This window comes from Asterias rubens, chromosome 4 (genome assembly GCF_902459465.1).
Source record: "Asterias rubens chromosome 4, eAstRub1.3, whole genome shotgun sequence".
Classification (NCBI taxonomy): Eukaryota; Metazoa; Echinodermata; class Asteroidea; order Forcipulatida; family Asteriidae; genus Asterias; species Asterias rubens.
In genome coordinates this window covers 17442488-17468150 of record NC_047065.1, presented here as the reverse complement: position 1 = coordinate 17468150, position 25663 = coordinate 17442488, and the positions used below count along the sequence as shown (strand labels likewise).

At 38.2% G+C, this 25663-nt stretch overlaps 1 protein-coding gene across 1 annotated transcript in view; it reads right to left on the bottom strand.

The window, feature by feature from the left end:
* Window positions 1-25663, bottom strand: part of LOC117288989 (piezo-type mechanosensitive ion channel component 2-like) — an 81758-nt gene that overhangs the window by 31757 nt on the left and 24338 nt on the right. Inside the window, exons 6-20 of the mRNA XM_033769867.1 lie at window positions 24067-24229; window positions 22140-22181; window positions 17746-17799; window positions 15274-15291; window positions 10978-11208; window positions 8990-9262; window positions 8541-8682; window positions 7803-8014; window positions 6754-6902; window positions 5526-5678; window positions 4754-4836; window positions 3681-3838; window positions 3036-3209; window positions 2817-2903; window positions 1818-2018 (exon numbers count right to left, since the gene is read on the bottom strand). Coding sequence (XP_033625758.1) covers window positions 1818-2018; window positions 2817-2903; window positions 3036-3209; window positions 3681-3838; window positions 4754-4836; window positions 5526-5678; window positions 6754-6902; window positions 7803-8014; window positions 8541-8682; window positions 8990-9262; window positions 10978-11208; window positions 15274-15291; window positions 17746-17799; window positions 22140-22181; window positions 24067-24229 — 2140 coding nt within the window. The remainder of the gene's footprint in view (window positions 1-1817; window positions 2019-2816; window positions 2904-3035; window positions 3210-3680; window positions 3839-4753; window positions 4837-5525; window positions 5679-6753; window positions 6903-7802; window positions 8015-8540; window positions 8683-8989; window positions 9263-10977; window positions 11209-15273; window positions 15292-17745; window positions 17800-22139; window positions 22182-24066; window positions 24230-25663) is intronic.

Below are 25663 nucleotides of genomic sequence, written 5' to 3'. Positions count from 1 at the left end.
AATGATTTAGCGCTTTATCCTAAAAATAAGTTTTAAAGCGCTTCACAAAAAAAAACAATATAAATGATAAGTAAGCAAACGAGAAAATTAAAGCTAGAAATATACAATAATAATACAAAGGATACACGATATATACAATATAACAGGCTATTTAGAAGAAACCAATATCATAAGACTATGCATATAATAACAAAGCTGTGAAAATTTGGGCTCAATCGGTCGTCTGCAAGAGCACAATGAAAGAAAGAACACCCTTGTTGCATTACTTTGTGTGCCTACAGTAGATGCACAATAAAAGGCTTCAGCTATAGTCTCTGTTATTGTTATCTCTTTTATTATCTGAGTGAGAAGTTACCTCTTTGTCAAAAACTACATTACTTCAGAGGGAGCCGTTTCTCACAATGTTTTATACCGTCAACCTCTCCCCATTACTTGTTACCAAGTAAGTTTTTATGCCAACAACTATTTTAAGTAATTACATGTACCAGTAGTGTTCATTGCCTTTAAAGGCAGTGGACACTATTGGTAATCACTCAAAATAATTATCATCATAAAACCTTTCTTGATTATGAGTAATGGGGAGAGGTTGATGGTATAAAACATTGTGACAAACAGCTCCCTCTGAAGTGACGTAGTTTTCGAGAAAGAAGTAATTTTCCACGAATTTGATTTCAAGACCTCAAGTTTAGAATTTGAGGTCTCGAAATCAAGCATCAGAAAGCACACAACTTTGGGTGACAAGGGTGTTTTTTTCTTTCTTTATTATCTCGCAAATTCAACGACCCGATTGAGCTCAAATTTTCACAGGTTTGTTATTTTGTGCATGTGTTGAGATACACCAACTGTGAAGACAAGTCTTGGACATTTACCAATAGTGTCCACTGTCTTTGAGGAAAATAATATTCTTCAACAACGTAAAAAACGCTGGCAAGTCCACAGAGTGTTTCAAGTCCCTACATTATGTGGACTTCATTTAGTTCTCAGGTCCACACTTTGTATGTAGCGTTAAAGCAATCACACAACATCGGTAAAGCAGTATTGTCCAAAGGCCCTCATCACTTCGTGTATCACAACTAATATATAAAATAAGAAACCTGTGAAAATGTAGGCTCAATCGGTCATCGGAGTCGGGAGAAAATAACTGGAAAACCCACCCTTGTTTCTGCACGTTTCGCCGGGTCATGACATGTGTTTAAAATAAATCTGTTATTCTCGACATCGAGAATTGATTATTGCTTAAAGGCAGTGGACACTATTGGTAAATACTCAAAATAATTATTAGCATAAAACCTTTCTTGGTGACGAGTAATGGGGAGAGGTTGATGGTATAAAACATTGTGAGAAACGGCTCCCTCTGAAGTGCCATAGTTTTCGAGAAAGAAGTAATTTTCCACGAATTTGATTTCGAGACCTCAAGTTTAGAACTTGAGGTCTCGAAATCAACCATCTAAAACGCACAGAACTTCGTGTGACAAGGGTGTTTTTTTCTTTCATTGTTATCTCGCAAGTTCGATGACCGAATGAGCTCAAATTTTCACAGGTTTGTTACTTTATGCATATGTTGAGATACACCAACTGTGAAGCCTAGTCTTTGACAATTACCAATAGTGTCCACTGGCTTTAAATGTTTTCTCAAAAAGTAAAGCATTTTATGGAATAATATTTCAAGGGAAGTCTTTCACCATTACCTTCTGTAAACCCTGTAAGTTATTTGTAATCTGTGAACTTAAAATTTTTGTTCTGTTCAGAAAGTGTCCAATGGCTTTATAAAAAATAAAAAATTAATTTGTTAGATAATAACAACCTGTTTTTCCTACCTCGAGTCCAAACTTGTAGAAGCAATAATTTGCCAGAAACTTCAGGCAGCTGACGAGGCCGTTATCAGCTTGTTCCCGTTTGATATCTTCAAAGATGACGCTCTGTTTGGGCTTGTCAAGGTTGTTGATGCTGCGGTGGTGTTCCATGCGAAGCTGAGCGGTGTACCACAACACCATCATCAGAAGAATGGCCACATAGCCCTGATGGGAGGAATACAAAAAAGAATATCGATTAATAATTGCTTTTGAATTCTAGGTAAGTCAAAAGAATTATTTAGAACGAAATGTTGCTCGTAATTGTTTTGCTTACTGAGAGAAAACAAGCAGTAGTTGTGGCTGTTAACAGTATTGGTCTGTGCTTGGCTACAGTTCCTTAACCTCAACAGTCTCCTGACAAAGAGGTTTTTTTCTTTCTTTTTTCTATGCAAGTTGCCAGACACACAAGGCCTGAACACCACTTCAGGGTGTGGGCTCAGTCAACTATTTGTCCAGGAGTCGTTACCACTCCTGGGGCTGCAACAGGGTTACCCCCCTTTACAGTCCACACGGATGAAGGCTTGGGTATCATCCATCAGCAGCCTGGCTGGTAGAGCAGAAAGCACTTCCTGGCCAACAAGTCAAGCACAATGGAATCGAGCTCTAATGCTTCTGACCACCAGAGTGTGGGTTTGAGTAGCGATCTTGACACTTTGCCTTCAAATGGGTCGTGAAGATGTAGGCCCTGTGCGTTGTGTAATTCACTTTTTGCTAGGGAAAGGGGTTGACACCCTGGTGTTTCTGGCAGCGGCTTCTGACATGTCTGACTGCAGTATTCCTGCTCTACCCTCCCCCTTTATCATGCGGGAAAAAAAATACTCTTAGAGATGAGAACAATTAGTGGAAAAGTGATGAGCAGTGTTTCCCTCTCCTCCCCCTTCCCCACACCCATCATCTCTGCCCCTCCCTCTCCATCTCCCCCCGATGATGATGAAAAGAAAAGAAAAAATGCTCAGTACTTACGATGACATAACCTGCAAAGTTGGGGACCTGTTTCAGTCCAACCCACTCTACTGAACTGAAAGAGTCGCTTAGCGGGTAGTCAAAATTCTGAAACAAATACAAAAAGTTGAAACCGTTATAGATCATAATCCTAACTGCAAACATAACCTACATACAATTACCTAATATTATTATTATTAAACAAACAAATCTGAAAAGGCACTTTCTGGACTTCCTTACCGAGCAGTTGACAGCCAATTCATCGGTAGGCATGAGGTCCAGCTGAAACACCATCTTACTGAAGAGGACCACAGACGCCCACAGAGCTGTGATGAGGAACATGAGGCGGGTAAACCATGGCAACGGGAGGATCAAGAAGATGAGGAGCACCAAGACGCCGTTGACTGCTGTAATCTGTAGGCACAGAAGATGACATGTTATTGGTTAAAAAAGCATTTGAAAACATGCTATTGGTTAAAGGCAAAGTATTCTTTTGGTTTTTGGTACCGTTTGATTGTTTTAATCCCGTGTATACAATGTATTTATACAATCAAACTGACATGTACAAATTTCATTTCAAACGGTGGTCTCGTTCAAAACTTGGTCATGACACTTGTGTCCTTGAGCAAGACACTTGACCATGTGAGGGCAGAGATGGTTTATGTGAATGATTAGCTTGGTGCGTGGTAACTCGCAGCACCGGCTGTATACTCCCCAGGGAGCTGAGACGTTTCTAGGAATGAAATATACATGGCCAGGGGTAATAATGTCAGAAACGCTTTGATAAGACCTTCGGGCTGTCATAAAGCGCTATACAAAAGTTGATTATTATTATAATTATTAGAGAAGGGGGAGAGGAGTAAACATAGATGTTTGTTTTTTTACCTCTCTAGTGACGACTAGGATGATGGTGAAGATAACAATCTTGCTCATGTGAATCTCAAGGCATCTCCAGATAATGGACGCCACTCGGCGATAGTGAGTTCTACAGATGATGGCTAAGTAGCGTACGTACAGCTTCAATCTGGAGTGGCTCTTGCTTTCTGTTGGATAACAATGATAATAGTAACGATGATGTCGTGTACAGTGCAGGGCCCAATTTCATGGCTCTGCTTACCGTAAGCACAGAATCGGCGCTTACGGATGCAGGGAATTCTGTGTATACGGCAAGCGTATTTCACGGGTTAGCAGCGAATTTGGGCTTATGCGCGTGCGTACTTCACATTACTAGGCATTCTACGCTTACAAGGCTAGCGCAGAAATTCGGGGCTTGCATCTAAGCGGGGAATCACGATCGTAAGCGCAGAATTCGGCGGTAAGCAGAGCCATGAAATTGGGCCCTGGTATCCACAAACTGGCTCACGGCATTTGGACCAACAGTGTGGCATGCAATTCTTCAGCAGAGAAAAACCGCAGAAAATATTTTTTGTATAGATCGCGTAGACTTAAAGCTAGCTGCTTATTGGGCCCTCACATTGTCTGTTGCCCCCGCATCCCCTTATACAACAAGCCATAGAATTACCCCGTGTAGAGGGTATGCTGTGCGAGGAGAGCTTGTGTCTGTGTCTGGACTGTGTGATGCTTTTGTGTGTAAACTTCCACGGAGCATCCAATGTGGATTTTGTTTTCTTTCATGCAGCATGATTTTATTTCACGAAGATTTCTTTTCGTAACAGGTGATTTCTGCATTTCATGAAATGCAGAAAACTGCGGATCTGCAGAAGAGTTCCATGCCTGAAAAATAAAGATCCTCCGTGGATGTCTTTAAATGTGGTGCAAATGCATTAGAACAAAATGTAAAAGGTGTGCTGCATAACACAGCATTTGATTGAACAGTAACCCTAAATTTCAAAGAAATTAGGAAAAATGTTCCCTAAAAATAGTTATAAACATCAAAAGGTGAAGAGTTAAACATCAACCACCAGGCATAAACAAAGATGGCTTCTGTATTGCCGTACCTTTTGCTCCTTCTGCTCCTCCATCTCCCTCATCTTGTCCAGCTCCTTCTTCATCATCATCTTCCTCCTTGATCTTACTTGGCCTAAACAAAATTTATATCCAAAAGATGATATATTAAAGGCACTGGACACTATTGGTAATTACTCAAAATAGGTGTTAGCATAAAAACTTACTTGGTAACGAGCAATATAGAGCTGTTGATAGTATAAAACATTGTCTGAAGTAACGTAGTTTTTAAGAAAGAGGTAATTTCTCACTCAAATAATAAGAGAAGCCTTTATTATGCATCTGAAAGCACACAGTTTTGTGCAACAAAGGTGTTTTGGTTTTTTCTATTAATATTCTCTTGCAACTTCGATGACCAATTGAGTCAAAATTTTCACAGGTTGATATACACCAAGTGAGAATACTGGTGTCCAGTGCCTTTAAAAAAAATGTATATCATTTATAAATGATAGCTATTGGTATTTTTATTCCCTTGCTTTCTGTACAAATACAACTTTTTAAAAGTCTTCATTCAGTTATACAAATAATCATTTAAAAAAAAAGTATTGCAAAGTGCATTGTGTTCATGGCAAGACCCAAATGCGCTCTACAGCAATGAAACTTACTTAATAAATATAAACAATTCTTAAATGACAGAATGTATTACAAAAACAACGCATTCCAAAAAGTTCATCAACAAAACCTTGATATAACAGTCTTCATTCCAGACATGGCTTATTCTTCAGGAATTGTTCAAAACCAAAATTGTGTATGTATGCAACTCACTTGTATCCAGACTTCTGGATTTTGGTGATGTCCATAAACTTGGAGTGAAAGTAATGGATGTAGACCATGATGATGATGATGAAACATGTCGGGATCAGAAGGTTCAGGAACAAGTCAGAGGTGTCGTACCGACGTAGTCCAAGATCTTTAAATCTGTTGAGGGGAAGGTATACTTTTGGTAAACACTCTTAAAGGCAGTGGACACTATTGGTAATTAGGCCTACTCAAAATAATTATTAGCAAAAAACCTTACTTGGTAATGAGTAATGGGTAGCTGTTGATAGTATAAAACATTGTGAGAAACGGCTCCCTTTGAAGTGAAATAGTTTTCAAAAAAGAATTAATTTCCCACGAATTTGATTTCGAGACTTTAATTAGATTTTGAGGTAACAAAACCAAGCACACAACTTCGTGTAACAAGGGTGTTTTTGCTTTTCTCTCAACTTCGAAGACCAATTGAGCCCAAATTTTCACAGGTTTGTTATTTTATGCATTTATGCATGAGATACACCAAGTGAGAAGACTGGTCTTTGACAATTACCAATAGTGGCCAGTGTCTTTAAAGGCAGTGGACACTATTGGTAATCACTCAAAATAATTATTAGCATAAAATCTTTCTAGGTGACGAGTAATGGGGAGAGGTTGATGGTATAAAACACTGTGAGAAACGGCTCCCTCTGAAGTGCCATAGTTTTCGAGAAAGAAGTAATTTTCCACGAATTTGATTTTGAGACCTCAGATTTACACGTAGAACTTGTGGTCTCGAAATCAACCATCTAAACGCACACAACTTCGTGTGACAGGGGTGTCTTTTTCTTTCATTATTATCTCGCAACTTCGATGACCGATTGAGCAACTGGTCTTTGACAATTACCAATAGTGTTCAATGTCTTTAAAACAAACCTAAGGTATACTTTGCCTAAAAGAGACAGTCAGGTGCGACATCAAGTCACAATACTCAAGATTAATTATTTTGATGTTAAAACAATGAAGAAAATAGCTCAGTTGGCAGAAAGCCGACACATTAAACTGGGAGGTTGTCGTTCAAATCCCAATCTGGTAATTTTTTCTTTATTTATAACCGTAAATTATTTCAAATTATACCAAGTTAGTTTCCCTTGCGGGTGGTTTACAACTTGAGACATTCACATGGTGTTACCACACACCTCTCTTAGTTTTACTTCAAAGTTGCAAAGTTTTCAAATCCTACATAGTAGTAAGCACTTACACATCTTGAGAGATCCCTGTGCCGTTCGTCCAGTATCCCGGGAATTTTTCAAACTGATACGTGTAGATGAGGACTAAGACACCGATGGAATAAATCACGACCAGCCAGAAGAAAATCCAGATCAACCCACGGAACAATGTGAAAGACCACTGAGGAGCAAAGGAAAGAATGGATTCATTTATGGCGTGTCGTGGCCGAGCGAATAAGAACACTGGACTCAAGCTAAGATGTTTCTGATTAAAACGCTGAACTTTTCAGACTAACAAAAAATCTCTAAGGAACTCTTTTAAAAATGGAACACATTTACATGAACCAGTCCAGCAAAATTAATAATCCGTTATAATATTAACAATAATAATAATAATAGACAGCTTTCTCGAAGCGCTAAACAAGGAAAATTAATACAAAATACAACAATTTACATTAGGAAGCATAAACTCAAAAGCAGCAAAAAAAACTGAAATATAGTGGGTTTTTCAAAAACAATTTCTTGTTGGTTCATCTGCATTCCAGCAAAAGGCTGTTGGTATCCTTGTAAGAAGGCTAAGAAAATCCCCCAAAATAAGGCAAACTCAGAAACTGTCTGACGAGTTCTGCCTAACGCCGCTTTTTTGAGAATAAGAATATAAGTTCAATTATGTGTAAATAAATTAGAGGATGTATTATTTTGACAACATTGGTTTTCAAGAAAAGTACTGCAACAGATACTATTCTGTTTACCGAACCCTTTTCAGATAGCCTCAGAAATCTTTTAATTAAGTAAGTGATTTCACAGTTTTTTTGACACACCAATCCAGATACAATTCACAGCATGCAAGGCCTACCAGCAAAGACTGCTTCAAATATTTGTTCATACCCAAAACAGTTATTAACCCTTTGGTAATATTAAACAGAGCGTCATTAACTCCTCACCAGCGGTACCTTGAAATCATCGGATAACTGTCGGTGTGATGATTTTCTTGTGGTAAAAGTTAAGTTTATTTTGTAGAGAATGAAATCATCTTTTGAATAATTTTCACAGTTGTTTTTGTTTGCCAAAACACACTCACCAGAAAGATGTTGACTATCAGGAGGAACAGCACCATGTAGATAATCTTGAAGACGTCCACGGACTCCTGAAGGCTGACAATGAGGAACATGGCACCCACCAGGAAGATCCAATACTTGGAGAAGATCCCCCAGATGGTGGTCCCGATAACTGACATCGTCTCGCTGTCTCCCTTGTCCACAAAGTCTCCTCCCTCCTGTGCCTCGGTGATGGCTGCAGAGATGAGATGAGGAAGTGAGAAAAAATAGCAATGGGATTACATATATAAGTGTACTCGCTCATCATGGCCGAGTGGTTAAGAGCATTGAATTCAAGTTCTGGTGGCTAAGTCATCTGAGTGTCGGTTCGAATCCCTTTATGTCTCTTCCTTGATTGACCTGGGCCCAATTAAATGGCTCTGCTTATCGCCGAATTCTGCTCCACGGTCACGATTCCTCGCTTCCGTGCAAGCACCGTGCAAGAATTTCTGCGCTAGCCTTGTAAGCGTAGAATGCCTAGAACGTTGAGTACGCATGCACAGAAGCCAAAACATGTGAAAGCACAACATTCCCTGCTTTCGTAAGCGCCGATCGTGTGCTTACGGCAAGCAGAGCCATGAAATTGGGCTCAGCTTGTGTTCAGTCATGAACAGCTGAGTGCATTGACATGAAGACAAGTGATACCTTCAGCTCAATACCTCATTGTACGTCGCAGGACAACAAGGTATTACCCAATGTTAGATTATGAGGTCCTCCCTTACCCGTCATCTCTTCATCTGGATCAGAAAAGATCATTCCGAAGGGCTGCAGGATGATACCGTCCGAGTTGACGTTCATCTTGGTCAGACGCTTCTCTCTCAGGAACTGACGAAGAGTCAGCCACAGCATCAGGGTGTACACAAGCTGAACAAAAAATTAACAGCAGAAATTAATATACAATTACAAGTAATAAACAGAATGTGATAAGTTAAGCACAGGGCACACGTTCGTGGCTCTGCTTACCGCCGAATTCTGCACTTACGAAAGAGCTTGTGGCCGGCGTCCTGCACCGGTCACTTGAATTCAACTAACTTAAAAATGATGTTCCCATTTTCGTTAATAGCGAGCCGATGGCCTATGTGTAAGCATGTAAAACCAAAACTATTATTCTTTATCCCTGATGCAAATTTCCATCTATTCAAGTATTATTGTATACTCTTTCTGCACTGACCTGAAGACCGAGTGGAATACAGGGGTCAGTGAACTTCATCAGGCCGATCTCCGTCAGATTGATTCCGTCCTTGGTCTCGGACGGCAGCTCGGTGTCGTTCAGCTCCAGACCGTAGACGAACTGGATGAGCAGGAGAGCCTCGCAGTACAGCACCAGCAACGGAGAGCAGTAGAAGGTCCTGGTGCGCGTGGTGGATGCCGGGATGATCCAGATGATGATGGCCCAGAGAAGGAGGACGAAGGTCAGCCAGCTATGGTATGTGATACTCCAAACCTAGGAGGGTTAGATGAGAGATATCGAAGGGGATAATACGGGATTGATAGAGCTGAAAAAGAAGTATTTATTAACTAAAACCTAGTACTCATTAAATGCCAAAGACAAAGGTCAGCCAGCTGTGATATGTAAAACTCCAACCTAAGAGGGTTAGATCAGAGATATTGAGTGTGCATTCAATTATCTTTGAATAACTTTGATCTTATATCGGGGCTCACCTAGGTGAGCCCAAAGTACCCTGATTGTGGAAAGAGTAACGTGGGGCTGACCGAGGTGCATAAACATCACAACAAAAAAACTTTCTCAATGGCAATCATTTGAGAATTCTTCGGTGGAATTTACATTAACTAACGTAAAGGTCGTGGGTTCGAGTCCCTCCCAAGTAATATGCCTGTAGGTTGTTTTCATAGATCTCGGGAAAGTACCGAGTATTTAGTGCTAATAACACACATCGATGTGAATGGATAAAACCAAAATGAATACTCTTTATCCCCGATGCAAATTTAACATCTAGTATGCCATCATTTTGTTTGTATTCAGCAGGACATTTTCAGTAAAGTTTGACAGACATTTTCACCCTTAAAAGAAGCAACTTTGGGAGCATTTTCTTTTTTATTTTTCAGAGGAAGTGGTCTTTAAAGGAACACGTTGCCTTGGATCGGTCGAGTTGGTCATTGAAAAGCGTTCTGTAACAGTTTGTTATAAAATCGATATGGTTAGAAAGATGTTGTAAAAGTAGAATACAATGATCTACACAAATATGCCACGAAATTGCGTGGTTTTCGTTTTACCTCGTCGACTAACACGGTCGGCCATTTATGGGAGTCAAAAATTTTTAGTGATACTTGTGTGTTAATTGTATTATACTTTTACAACATCTTTCTAATCATATGCATTTTATAACAAACGGTTACAAACGCTTTTTCCAAGACCAACTCGTCCGATCCAAGGCAACGTGGTCCTTTAAAGAGAGGACTCCCTGAAGAACTGTCAAAACGCTACACAACTTTAAACGGTCCCTTACCATCGTCATGATGAGAGCAGCGCTGTAGCACTGTTTGGGGAGGCATTTTGTTTGTAATTCAGCGCGACACTTTCAGTAAGTTTGACAGACATTTTCACTCTTAAAGTAGCAACTTTGTGAGTATTAAGTTTTTTTGTGTTTTTTTTAAGAGGAAGTGGTCGTAAAAGACAGGACTCCCTGGAAAACCTTACACGAGCTTATAAACTGTTGACGATTCCTTATCATCATCAGGACGAGAGCAGCGATATAGTACTGTTTGGTGAGGCATTTTGTATGTACAAGGTACTTAAGCGTGACACTTTCAATAAGTTTATTGACTGAAATTTCAACCCTTAAAACGGCAACTTTGCGAGTATTCAGTTTTTTGGGGTTTTTTTTGAGAGGAAGTGGTCGTAAAAGACAGTACTCCCTGGAGAACCTTAAACGAGCCTTATAAACTGTTGACGATTCCTTACCATCATCAGGATGAGAGCAGCGATGGAGCACTGTTTGGTGATGCATTTCGTTTTTAATTCAGTGCGACACTTTGAATAAGTTTGACTGACATTTCCACCCTTAAAACAGCAACTTTGTGAGCATTAAGTTGTTGTTTTGTTAAGAGGGAGTGAGAGGTAAGAGGTAAGAGGTCTTAAAAAAAAGAGTACTCCCTGGAGAACCTTCAAAATGCCGACAACTTTGAACAATTCCTTACCATCATCAGGATGAGAGCGGCGATGTAGCACTGTTTGGTGATGTAAGCGACCACCGTGGCAAACGGTGACATCTTATGTCTGCCTTCCTCTTCGCTCTTGGTGGATCCGACGTGGGATGTCTGTCTCTCCAGACCCGCCTCTCCTTCTGATGCGCTGCCACTAGCTCCAGCCTCCGGTGAGGAGGTGGGGTCCATTGATTGGTAGGATGGGCCACTCTCATCCATGAGGCGCTGAACGACGAAGAAAATAATCAAATTGATTGATATTTGTTTGCGTTATTTTTGCATTCAATTTGATTGTAAAATGTTAATTTGAGTTCAAACTGATAAACTTTATGTTGAGTTATAATTGATAAACGTTATTTAGTGGATGGATTATTCAATTGGATTACTTTCAGATTCCTGGATTGAACAAAGACAAGTTTACTGTAGCAGGACTTGAACATCGATTTCAAGGCTGATGTTTTGGTCATCTTCACTTTTAAAGGATTTGGGCACTTTTTCAAAATGTCCATAGATTTACATTAAACTTACAGGGTTTAAAGATAATGATAGTGGAAAGCTTACCTTCAAATATTACCAACTGAGGTGCTGTAGTTTTTGAGAAATGAGTATAACAATGTCATGAAAATACATTTTTAAATGATTAAAATCATTTCATGATATTGTTTTACTCATTTCTCAAAAACTACAGCACCTCAGCACGTAAAAATTTCAGGGAAGCTTTCTACTATCATTATCTTCAAACTGTGTAAGTTTAGTGTAAATCTGTGGACATTGTGTTTTTTGTCCTACAAAAGTTACATACACCCTTTAATGTTACTTCAGCAGTTCGCTATCCGGGGAGTGTCCTTATTTGGCATGGAGCAAACCTAAGAATCCAGTTCCTGTTATGTGATGTTATCATATTAGCACAATGAAAGTACAATTACATACGTTCTGCTTGGAGATACCTCCGAAATGCGAAGCTCACGAAGGTATGACGCATTATATGTTTGGTTTTTAAAACGCACAGACACTATCAATCAATTCCTTTAAATGGATTCAAGTTTGCTTGGAGATAATAGTATGCTGTTGTCAGGGACTTGAAGACTACTTTGATTTTCAGAAATGAGAATGATTGTCACACATAATGTGTCATACCTTTAGGGTTAGTTACATGTAGCTGTCAGAAGCAGCTACCGCTGCGGCTGATGAAATCAAATTGACCTATGCATTTATATTGCTGGCTACATGATGAAGCCACAGCAAAAGCCTAGTTCAATATAGACACAGTCATGGAGCCTTTTTAAAACAACAGCTTTTGGCTTAAGATCTGGCTGAGGCTCTTTTGGCTTAAGATCTGGCTGAGGCTCTGTCTTGCCTGTTTCAAAGTGCACACTATTACTGTAACTGACAGACCCCGGTAAGTTGGAGCCTAAAATGGAGCTCAAGACAGAACTTAAGCCATAGCCTAAGCCATAGCCTAAGCCAGGGCAAAAGATGGAGCCTAGGTCTGAGGCTAAGGCCCTTTTTGAAGCCACGGCTTCGGCTCCAGACTCGGCTCAGGCTAGCATGGCCCCATAGTTGTTTTGACAAATTGCGCATGCTTTATGTATGGCCTGAGGGCTTCAGACGAGAGGGGCCCTAAGCCGAATCCAAAGCCAAAGCCGTGGTTCTGAAAAGGGCCATAGTCACAAACCAACCCAAAGTCTCAGCCAGAGCATAAGCCGGAGACCAAGCCAGAGCGTAAGCCAACGTGGAAGCCTAAGCCAGAGCATAAGCTGAAGCCTAAGCCAGAGTCTTAGCCATATCATAAGCTGAAGCCTTAGCCAGAGCATAAACCAGAGCATAAGCCAGAGCATAAGCCAGAGCATAAGCCAGAGCCTATGCTGGAGCCTAAGCCATAGCATAAGCCGAGTATAAGCGGGAACCTATGCCAAAGCAGTGTTTTCAAAAAGTGTCACACTTTACATATTTTACACAAAGATTAAATAAATGAACAAATACAGTCGACAAATTGCAAACAAAAATGCATTAGCAGAATTTAGATTGAGGGACAATAGAGTTTACAGGCATCAAAATTTCTCGAGGAGAATACACATTTGAAATTTTAAACAGTGCAAAAACTAGAGCACGTACATCATTGGTACTCTTAAAAATTGAGAATATGGAGAAAAAATTTAGAGTTTTAGTGAAAAACAGAAGAGACGATGCCCAATTTACAAGATGCCACAGGCAAGGGAAAATATTAACGAGCAAGAAAATGTGAAAAGAATGAAAAAGAAGATACGAAAGATGAAAAATGCATTAAACTTTTAGAGATCGACTTAAACAAAATTACTCAAAGAAATTTTATTGATTCTAGTTTGTCTTGTGTTATTATTTGGTCAAAAACGTAAAGTTTCTTCTGTAATATTGTCTACATAATTAGCCCCCTCCCCCCTTTTGATTTTTGAACCAGTACTTTTGACCGCTGGGCGGTACCCTGCATAGTTCCCAGCAAATGAATGTTAAATCAACACTGTTATGAAGTTACAATGCCTCTGAAAACCAGCAACAAAACAGTGCTGGTTTTTTGTTTTTTTTCGTTAAAGTGTCTTTGTACTTTTTGTAGGGCAAAAAACACAATGTCCACAGATTGACATTAAAACTAAACATTTCAAAGATAATGATAGTGGAAAGCTTCCCTGAAAATATTACTTGCTGAGGTGCTGTAGTTTTTTAGAAATGAGTAAAACAATGTAATGAAAATAATTTTTGTCTCAGTGATAGGCGAAAAATTACTTTAGCATGTAAAAACGTATTTTCATGAAATTGTTTTACTCATTTCTCAAAAACTACAGCACCTCAGCAACTAACATTTTAAGGTACGCTTTCTACTATTATCATCTTCAAACGGTGTAAGTTTAATGTAAATCTGTGGACATCATGATAGTGATTTAATTTGGTTTTTAAAATTTCAATTATGAAACCATTTTTATGAAGTTTGACCGCTCATTTATAAAAGAAACCCAACAATGTAAATTTCATCCAAGTTGACCTTTTAATATTAAAAAGATGGAAGGTGGGAATATGAGCTTGGAAGGCATTTGATGTGACGTACACAATCTCTTCCAAAACTGTCAAAGAGTCTTGCAAGAAAATACAGACAAAATACAAGAAGTCATTCCAACAAATAGCAGTAGGGGAAATACAAGACAGGCACATGCACACTGCAAGAAAATCACAATGCTTTAAAAAAAAATTATAATAATATAAACAAAAAAAGTAATAAATTTAAAATGAAGAAATACTTGCTTTTGGGGATGACTGCAGGTTTTGGAGGGGAGTGCAAAATAAAGTGATACTTTTTATTCCGACTGTCAAAATTGATGTGAAGAAATCATATTTATAAATCATAATAAAATCATTATGAGATATCGTGGCTGTTCATTAAAGCTACACACAGCAATCACTTGGTTTGCAAACAGTATTTCACGACACAATTTCATTTACCTAAAAACATGGATTAAAAACACACTGCATTAAGAATCCTGTTTCAAGTAATTAAGAACTTCTATACAAAGCTTTCGATAACTTGAAGGTGTTCAAAGTATTTCGAGGAGGTACGGCATGGTTCCCCAAAAAGGAATGAACCATTCCAAAGCTTGGTATTGTATTTGCTACAAAAGATCTAACAACTTTCTGGTGGTTAGAGTCTGAGGCAAAAAGTGCGCGGCAAGGTAGTACATCACTGGGAACGCTCATCATGAACAACATGGCTGTTCATTGAACCAAGATCATCCTTGCGTAAACACAAAAATGTTGCAATATTTTTTGCTTAAATTTTTTTTTTAAATGAAAATAAAAATCCACAAGCTAGTATGCAGCGATCCTACGTCATGGCTGACATAGCTCAATAAGGTTGAATTCGGTCTAGTCAGATTGACATCTGGTTTCCCTCAGTTCGAAAACGAAAAAAGAAAGACCAAGATCCCAGCGCCATTTTGTTTTCCAGGACAAGGAAACTTTCCGATCAAAATGCAAATTAGGATCTCTGATGTTTCCCAAGCGAGTGTTATGGTCTTTTCCTGCCCAAGAAATCTTTGTTCACAAAATTGGCTGATGGCACTGTTTTAGCTCTTTGGACCCTGTACATTTTTTTCTAATCATACTTTAACCTTGCTGCAAATCTTTTACCTGCCACAAAAAGAAAACACCTCTTTACATTAGCGCTTTTTAAAAGATAGAGACACATGCAAACATAAGTTTTTTCCACATTGTTTGATAGGGTGGTGGGAGTGAATGTAGGGGAAAAATCCTGAAAGCACAAACCTGTTTCTGTGGTGAAACCTTAAAGTGATAATTATAAGACAGAAATTATGTATAATGAGATAATGAACATATGAACTCGAAGATTAGAAGAAAAGGAATGAGGACCAAGGATTCAAGAAGGATGGTAGGAATGTTATGAAAGGGGTAAGGAAAAGGAAAAAGAAGGAATTTTGAGGGGTAAAACGTGGGTTTGGAACAAAGTAGGAACCACAGAATTAGTTAAAACAGAGAACGTTGACATCTTAGAACACCTGTATTAAGCCCGGTTCATCATTCCTGCGATTTTGTATGTCACAAGTTCGCAATTAATGATTCCCAACAGTTAAACTGTGTTCAACTTATGCGAAACACTTGCTGCGAAAACAGAAATGTGAGGTCAAATCTCACTGGGCTTAACTGCTTCATTTCTTATGGTGAAAACTTGTATACCCTTGGAAAAACCCTTTATTCGCCCAAGTCAATGGTTAACAGCGCCTCAAAATAGCACACCTGAAATATTGGGTGTTTTCTATGTGAAGTACAAAGCTTTGATATGCCTCTGTCCAGCGCAAACACCAAGCTGTGTGTACATGTACTGCATAATTACTGTTATACATTGTACACAGTTACAGCGATGGTAACTGAACGCATTTCGGCAGTTGAGGCATATATCAAGGGTACACTATTTTTGTGCTCCATATTCGACAGAAACGGCGGCAAGGTTCTCATTCTCTGTTTTTATTCTATGGCCGGAGCCATAGAGCAATGGTAGAAAAGAACTGACCTTAAAAACTTTGCGGAAAAGAAAAGGTTATGTAAAACACACAGTAAGTGTCACAATGTTAAAACTTTGTGGACTTTTTTTGGTGATAGAGTGTCATCAGGTAAGTTTTGTGGTAGCACCATAAACAAACTGAGTTGTTAACCACTGGTCCTTTTAAAAGCCTTTTTTGAGGTATGGCGGACGTAATACGCGCGCGTCAGACGCCGCGACTGATGCCACACTCACCATGTTGGTGGTCATTAGGTTTACGTGTAAACGCCGCGTCGCCTAAAATGCGCACTTCACTGAATAACATACGTTCTATTTCTATGGTCAATACGCACAAATTTACCACAACTTTATACAGTGTTGTGGCATTGTGTCTGCCATACCTCAAAAAGGCTTATACCAACACTACTCAAACTCAAAAGAGATTTACACATAGTGCTACGACAAACCTCACCTGATTATACTCTGCACCAAGAAAAGTTTCAAATCTTAAAAACAGTGTAGTTTTGTTTTTACTGGAACTAAAAGAGTATCTTAACACAAAAACAGATGGAGTTAGAAACATTATGGATGTCAAAAATAAACATGGTTGATGCATGGATCATAAAAACCAGTGTGGTTATAAGTGTTTAACTTGGATTAAGCCAACACATTATTCAACCCAAGTTAAAGCCTCATTAACTTGAGAGGTCAATGCTAAAGCTGGTTAACTTCTTTTACATTGCAATTTATATTTATTAATATTAACATTAATATGCAATTAATTAGATTGCATTTTGTCTTTTTAGCAGATAGCTTGTAGAAGTGAAATATTTTTGATTTTCTATTTTGAGAACAAAAGATTTTATTTTTATTTTTGTTATTATATTATCTTGACATTTATAAAGATAACTCTTTTTTTCTTGATAGAATTTTGTTACACTAAAAACTTCATAGCTTTCAAATTGCTGGTTTATTACCAAGCACTGATCTACAGTTGTCCGCTGGCCAACCACCAGCCAGAACGCCCGAGGACCAGTCAAGCTTTACAAGCTAAATATTGGAAAGCATCCGTATTTAACCCTTTATAGACCATCTATTTCTGTGTAGTCATCACAAAAAGCCAAGACATTGCTAATTATTGCTCATTTCTGCAATCAAATTTTGTCAGTAAAAATGTTACGTGTTTAGAAACTTTGATACTTTGTTAACATACTACACTGGAAAACTTTATATTTTGACATGACCTTTGCTTTGACCTATAATGGATGTAGGTCAAACCTTGCGACCTTTTGTGGCCAGTATACAATGAAGTAATTTTGGCATAAGCTGCTTGTGGTTGCTACAGGCATTTTGGTGCAAACCACTTCTAACAACTATGGCCATTTTGGTAAAAGTCGCCATGGTCTCCAAAGGGGTTATCGTGAATTATTGTCCAGCGAAATAAGCTGATGAACAAGTGAAATGACAAGCTAGCTGGGCCCAGTTTCATAGAGCTGATTAAGCACAATAAATGGGGCTTAGCCCAACAAAATTATGCTTACCAGAATAAGGTTACCAGCCAAACTATAAGGTCACATGTACAATTTGTGACTGGTATCCTGCTTTTACTGCTTAGCAGACAGTTTGCTCAGCAATGTTTTCCACTTAAGCAACTCTATGAAATTTGTTCCTGCTGACCACAGTCACTAACAAAGTTAGGGGTAAACCCTGGGATTTAACTATCTTAGATAAACTCATACCTCCTTCTCTCCATGTCGCTTGGCTTTCTTTTGCTTCCTAACAACCTCATGTTCCTGAAACAAAACACAATTCAATATTGAAAAATATATATTCCAAACCTTTAGTGTCCGCTGAGGGTACTTCCTGTCTTGTTTGTATGCCACTGGGAGTACTGTTTGGGGATTTTTACTCACTAATAAAAAATTAAAATTTGCACATTTAATTATTACTCTTTGTTTACCACGTTTTTATTTTCCCAAGGTTCAAAAAATAGATCTGTCATTTATTTTGTTAATGCAAGTTTGGCCCAAACAGGGCTAAAAGCCACTTTTAGTAAGGGGCTACAAACAAAAAATAATTCAGATTAAAATAACTCTGAGGAACTGAATGTAGGAATTGATATTCCTCTTAAAGCAGTCTAGATTGTAGGACAAAGGGAAACATGCACCGGATTCCAAAAGAGACGCAATATATGTACTTGACTGCATAATTTATGCAAATGTATGCATTGAAATGATGAGGGGCATCACGCTTCTGGGGCATAAATTGCTATCGATCAATATGACACAGAGTATTTGGAAGACGGTCTTCCAAACACACTCTCCATACAAAACACAACTGTGTGATGTAAACAAAGCTTGTACATGTATTCTATAATAGGAAACAGAAAACAACTTGTATGAATGCGCAATACGTATGTTAGGGCAGGTGTTTCATTCTTTGGAAGAAAAGAAAAAAAATTAACAGGTTTTTGGTTTTTTTAAGAATTTGTATGGATAAAAAACACCATTGTTAAATTTTCAGCCTGAAACTTTTGTGAAAGCTTATACCCATTATGATGTTCATGCTAGAAACATTTTTCTTCTGTGAAACATTTCCCATTGAATTGAAGTCATATTACATTGTAGAATTAAGGACAATGTGTTAACAACGTAAAAATGAGCAGGTTTTTTTCACGATTTTCCCTTGTTTGTTACTTCATGGTTTATCACACACAAGGGGGTCAACATAGGTAAAAATTGAAGGCAGGGAAAGAAACCACTAGCCCAACCTGATACACTTGATGAAAAAACTGCCTTGTCCCTTACCAGAACGAGGCACCTGGGCCCAATTTGATAGAGCTGCAAAGCAAAAAATATTGCTTCACAATTTGTTGCTTTAGCAGAAAGGAGCAGTCATATATATTGTACATGTGACATGGTAGTTTGGTTGGTAAATAATCTGGTAAGCATAATGTTGCTGTGCTTAGCTACTTGTGCTTAAAGGCAGTGGACACTATTGGTAATTGTCAAAGACTACATGTAGCCTTCACAGTTGGTGTGTCTCAACATATGCATTAAATAACAAACCTATGAAAATCAGTCATCGAACTTGGGAGATAATAATGAAAGAAAAAAACACCCTTGTCATCACATGAAGTTGTGTGCGTTTAGATGGTTGATTTTGAGACCCCAAGTTCTAAACTTGAGGTCTCGAAATCAAATTCATGGAAAATTACTTCTTTCTCAAAAACTATGGCACTTCAAAGGGAGCCGTTTCTCACAGTGTTGTATACCATCAACCTCTGTTTACCAAAAGTGTCCAATGGCTTCAAAGCTTTTAATGTTTTCTCAAAAAGTAATGTTTTCTCAATATTTCAAGAGAAGTCTATCACCATTACCTTCTGTAAACCCTGTACGTTATTTCAAACAAAATTCTGCACCGAAAGTGTCCAATGGCTTTAAGCAGCAATGGACTTCATACTCATGTTCAATTACAACATTGAAACAAGCTGTTTAGCCTTACAAGTATCAATGATGCCAACTGAACTCAATTACAGTAGCTGAATAGGACATTGTACATAGTACAGGTTTGCATGTATAATAACCATGTAGGCACTGCATCCAACTGCATGTGAACATCAAGTTAACCATAATGACTCTACATTGATATTCTTCAGGGTCCCATTATTATAATGAGTTTTTGTAATCCTTGATTGAACAAATCCAAGGCTTCTATATACTTGTGGTGTGTCATGGCTGAGTGGTTATTATATAGTGTACTACTGGACTCAAGCTCAGGCAAGCCCTGGTGTTTCTAACCAGCAGAGTGTGAATTCCAGTCCTGGTCTTGACACTATTGTTCTTAAAGACACTGGACACTATTGGTTATTGTCAAAGACTAGTCTTCAACATATGCATAAAATAACAAACCTGTGAAAATTTGAGCTCAATCGGTCGTCATAGTTGCGAGATATATTAATGAATGAAAAAACACCCTTGTCGCACCATGGTCACAGAAGTTGTGTGCTTTCAGATGCTTGGTTTCGATACCTCAAATTCTAAATCTGAGGTCTCGAAATCAAATTTGTGGAAAATTACTTCTTTCTCGAAAACTGTGTCACTTCAGAGGGAGCTGTTTCTTAAAATGTTTTCTACTATCAACCTCTCCCCATTACTCGTTATCAAGAAAGGTTTTATGCTAATAATTATTTTGAGTAATTACCAATAGTGTCCACTGCCTTTAAGCAAGACACTTAGCCATTATTATTTTGTCCTTCAGACGGGATGAGGTGCAGCTGTTGGTGCACTTTAAAAAGAACCCACTCACAATTCTTGTTTGTATTTGTAGAAATAGTTAATAGGAAGACCAGTGATCATTGTTTCTTTCCACATTTGTAGTTGTTGTTCCTGCTGTTGTTTTTAGGTTTTGGCTTATTGGTACCATTACTCAGCTTTCCAGCTGTAAAAGTTAAGCATGCCACTGCCAACTATCAGAGTTTCTAAGCATATGAGTTTGGAGTTAATGCACCATAAAAACAAGGATTAGATTCAATTATAATGCGATGTGAGGAAAAGTAAGGAAAGTCAAATTAACCATGTTTGGGCAAATTCATCATTTCAATTTATAAAGCAATCACCTTTCAAAATAAGACGGTTACATGTAGTTCAAAATCAAAATCATGCTGATTAAACTGGAACATGAATTAGCATAGAACAACTGGCACTTACGCTTGTGTGATAACTTAAAACAAACTAATATTATTGCACTATGACAATTCTTCCTAAAGATATCAATAGGGGAAATATACCACATTTGACCTTTAATATGCACCCGCAGGTACGGGATTGACCTTGGATTTAAGTGTATTCTGAATAGTTTGTGAGTCTGGTACCACGAGTTATTCTGCAAGATGTGCATCTTTGCTTGACCCAGTGACCAGCCTAGCCTAATGAACTGAGATGCTGGTAGCATGCTTTATGGCTCAATGTAAGTGTCTATGATCTATACTTCATGACACTGTGTCTGACAGTATAAGATTTACAGACTACCTAGATATTTTCACAGACACACAGGATGCATTATTGGCTAATGATGCCTGCAGAATACAGGCCAAGCATGAATGCTTCTAGACTTTATATATAGCTCAATCATGTTAATAATAAACCATGCTTGTATTAATGATCTTAAAAGCACAAATAGTGTCATGGATGGGTGTGGTTCCAATACACATTTCAACCCTGTACCTAAACAATCCCATCAAATTTTAAACATTGGTTTAATACTTTGAGATGATTTATAGCAGAATTTAATTGATGTAGTTTACATGGTTTAGTTACAACAGGGATAAAGAATAGTTCTGGTTTAACCATTACACAAATTAATGTGGGAAAAAAAAACTGAAGAAAAAAACATAAACCTAAAGGCACCATGGCCATGGTTGGGATTCGAACCCAAGCATCGTAAGGTGGTTATTCAAACACAGACACCAGCACCTAGGGTTTGGATTTAAAACTGCGCACCTTGGTTGGGATTCAAATCCAGTCAACCCTGGGCAGGATTTTAACCCGGCCCACCGTGGTTGGAGTTTGAACCCTGGCACTTTGAGCGGCAGTTAATAATCTCTGGCACCTCAAGTGAGATTCAACATGTTCAAACCCCTGCATGGGGATAACCCTGCTATATGATATTTTACTTCTTGGTGTTCAAGTGATGAAAATATGCTCATTGAATCACTGAAGTTTTTTTCACCTCAACTTAAAAACAAAATTAAATAAAAAGAAAAAAAAAATATTGTAAAAAAAGTATTTTGTTGGATGTCCAAAACATAAATCCACAGGAAAAAACATCAACTTAGATTAGTACAGCACACTGTGAATAATTGGTGAAATTAGAACCAAATTAGGAGTTAAGATTGTGCACATTTTAGTGGGTTAATCATTTGCCTCTCAAAACCAGTGAAAATTTGAGTGTTAATCAAGTTCATTAAAACCAAAATACACCGGGGCATTAGCCACGGTTTATGGTGAGTCAACCTTTTTTTAATGGGCAATGTGTGTTAAATTATGGGTTTTTTGTGGCCATGATAAACTACATGTACATATCGTGCTTCGGCTGATTGGCGGATGGAATTGTTTTTAATGAGACCACTCACCTTTCTATTTGCGATGTCATTAATATATGTTTGTCTTCTCTGCTGTTTGTGTAAATCGATAATTGTATCATCAAAATTGTGAATTTTTTCCACTCGAAAATGAAAGTAATCAATACAAAAAATTTCTTTTTCTAAACTACAGGGATGTGAAAGATTGTTTGGAAAAACAACCCTGAAGTATGAGCACAAAGCGCGAAAGCTTGTGAGCGCAAGGTGTGGAAGCTTGCGAACGTGAAAGCTTGAAGACTTTTTATTCAAATACCAAGTAATAACAAGCTACATGAAAATGTACTAGATTAATTCAGTTTTGGGTTGAACAAAGAATAAAATTACTAAGAGTGGGATTTGAACCTGTAACCTTAAAATGTTTCCTTTTCCACAATGGATATGTACTTGTATGAAAAGAGTAAGAGCGGTGAATTAGAGCAACTCAAGAAAACAAGTAGTACACATGCAAATAGTAAACTCAGTACGCATCATTACGATGAAGAAACAAATTCAACAGAACTTTCTGGACATGCGGTTTTTATTTGCAACTACATGCACCGGTGCCTAGTTGGATCTTGGCTCTTATTTACCAATACAGGCGCGCACCGGACGCGCAAGTGTTGAGCACTGCGCGCCATTTGCTGTGGTGTCTTCAGTGTCTAGATTATGCACAAAAAAAACACCGCAGTTGTTAATTTTCAATAGAGGGCGCTACCAATTTTGTTTTGATTGGTCTATAGGGGATGTGGGTAATATGTGGTATTTATGGATTATGTAGTGTGGCACCTTTGATGACCTATCAAAATCCATCAGTGGCTTTTGATGAAATTAAAACTGAGCAATTCCTTTAAAATGTGCATGGAACGTTCTCCATTAGCTTTGTCGAATGTGCTCTTTTGTTTTACATGTAGCACTTTTAGTTTTCTTCGTCAGAACATGAAATCCTAGCATGTCAATTTTTTTTAAACCCATCAAAATCCATCAGTGGCTTTTGATGTATTTAATACTGAACAACCTTTTAAAAAAATGGATGGAACATTCCATCTGCAGATTTCAGAATGCTCACTGTTGTTTAACAGTACCATTGTTTCTTTTCTTTATAAGAAAATGAAATCCTAGCATGTCAAATTTTTGAATACACTAAAATCGATCAGTGGCTTTTTAATTAACTTAATACCGAACAACCCTTTAAAAAGTGACATGGACGTTCCATGTGAAGCTTTTAGAATGTTCTTTTTTTGCTTTTTTTATTTTTTTATAAGAAAATGGAATCCTAGCATGTCAAGTTATCTCCGTACCACAGACACACCTATCTCCTCCATTACCGAAATTAGGATTCTCCGAACTCGATATCAATTTGAATTTCGAATTTCAAACTAATTTGATTTCGAAAATAAAAATAAAAATAAAAACGCAGTCTCGATCACGAGCGACATGCACATCGGGCAGATGCTTCCCCACCTACTTCAATTTCGAACTCGCTATCATGACAATAACTGTACTCAGTTTCACAGTACATGGACAAGCGCACACTGACCGTGACGATATGGTTCTGAAAGAAGGCAGATAAACACACTTAACACAAAACATTTGCAGACCTGCCAACATACATGTAGCAAAGTCAGAAATAGGGACATTTAGCCGTATCTGTGTCTCGTCACCCACACCCATTCTGTGAGTACATGTGCACGAAGACACAAACAGGCATGTAACCAAATATTTCAATGGATTCAGGCATTTGTAACATCCATAAGTTATTATGAAGGACAGTTTTGTTACCAAATATTTGTTACCAAATTCGTAAAAATTTGTAAGTTGCATTTAATTTTACAAGACTTTCAGAATTAGGGACTGTCATACATTTAGTCACTTTTCTAAGAAATTATCAAAGGCACCTGTAGCTATGATACCAAAGACCTTATTAGAGAAGACTACTTACGGGTCCATCAAGCCAGCACCGGATCAATAAGCCAAGGTAGATATAGAACACCAGCACGGCCCCGGGGTTGACGTAGAAGAACCACCGCTGGCCGGTAACAATGAGGATTTCACGAGGCTCGTCGCACTGGGTCGCATCGATGATGGCCTTCAATCCAAACAGCCTATCGAGATATGAGTAATCAATAGATAAATCGATACTTGATCAATGATATAGGGGACATTCAGAATAGTCAATGTTAAAAATTTCAAATTTTTTAATTTTTTTTATTAATATTGTGGGTGGGTTAAAATGATTAACTGAAAATTTAAATTCAGTCTTTATTTTAAAGAGTACATTTGAAATATAGGATGCTTCATATTTATATATATAAAAAAAATATATAAAAAAAAAAAAAAAATTACACAATATCCAGAGTACATGAGGAGAACCTGACTCTGGCATACGATCAATAATATGCAAATAAGGTATCCGATATTTGCCATCTCTGAGTCTAATTGTCTATGAAGAAAAGAGTCATGTCTCTATGGAAACCAGGCTCTAAACCAATCCAAAAAATAAATCAACCGTAACGGAATTACCACTCCGTGGAAGCTTTCATTTTAAAACAAATAACCTTCAGAAAGCAATAATACTTATTCCTTAGGTTGTTATGCTATTAAAATAATCGGATTTTGAAAAGAAAATGAACGAGTGTTTCATGCCGCCCCTTTGTGGAGAAAACCTTTTTATCTCTTATACAATGCATTTCATAGAGTGGATGTAATCTTCATCCGTCTTGGACAAATTCTTGGGTGAGATCACGGAGAAAGAGTTTAAGTGCCCATGGTTCAATTGAAATGCTCTCTATCAATGTAACCACTCCAATAAGTCGAAGGGCTCAAATTTAAGGAAAATCACCATGAAGTCCAAGCAATAATGTGCGGGAAATGCAAAGAAAGAACATTCCAGACAGGGTTGGGAGAAGAGGGAATGGGGGTTTGATCCTTCCAAACACGACATCTGGACCTGGGTCTGATTCTCAATGCTCTAATACACCTCTCTTAATATTTTTGCCTGACGTCATAATTCTGACCCAAAATGAGGCTATGGGTGCACATCCCACACCACTTGCAGCGGCTGCGCCCATAGCCTGGCTATGGGTTAGTATTGTGACGTACCCCATGCATCAAATTAAGAGAGGCGTATAAGAGCCAAACCAGGAGATAAAAAAGACAATGAAGAAATTTCAGTTTTATATGGTGGGAGGAAAACCCCAGAGAATTATTCCAGGGAAATCTCATGCAGTCGGGTAGGGCATGAAAACCCAATCCACATAGTGGACCTGTAGGATTCTAATCTGGGTCTCAGATATGGAAAGCGAGGCAACACACCACTACACCAAGCTCTTTACAAAAGTAATCGCATTTTTCACATTCCGCCAAAATTTACGATAATAGTTTTCATACGCACAACAAAATGTACCGCCATTACACAATGACACTAAGTATAATTAAGAGCCTACATGTACTTCAACAAGAGGAACTCTTGTCCATAGCGCTGCAGGCCATATACATGTACATGTAAGTGACTGGCGAGTCCAGCAACCAGACTTGCC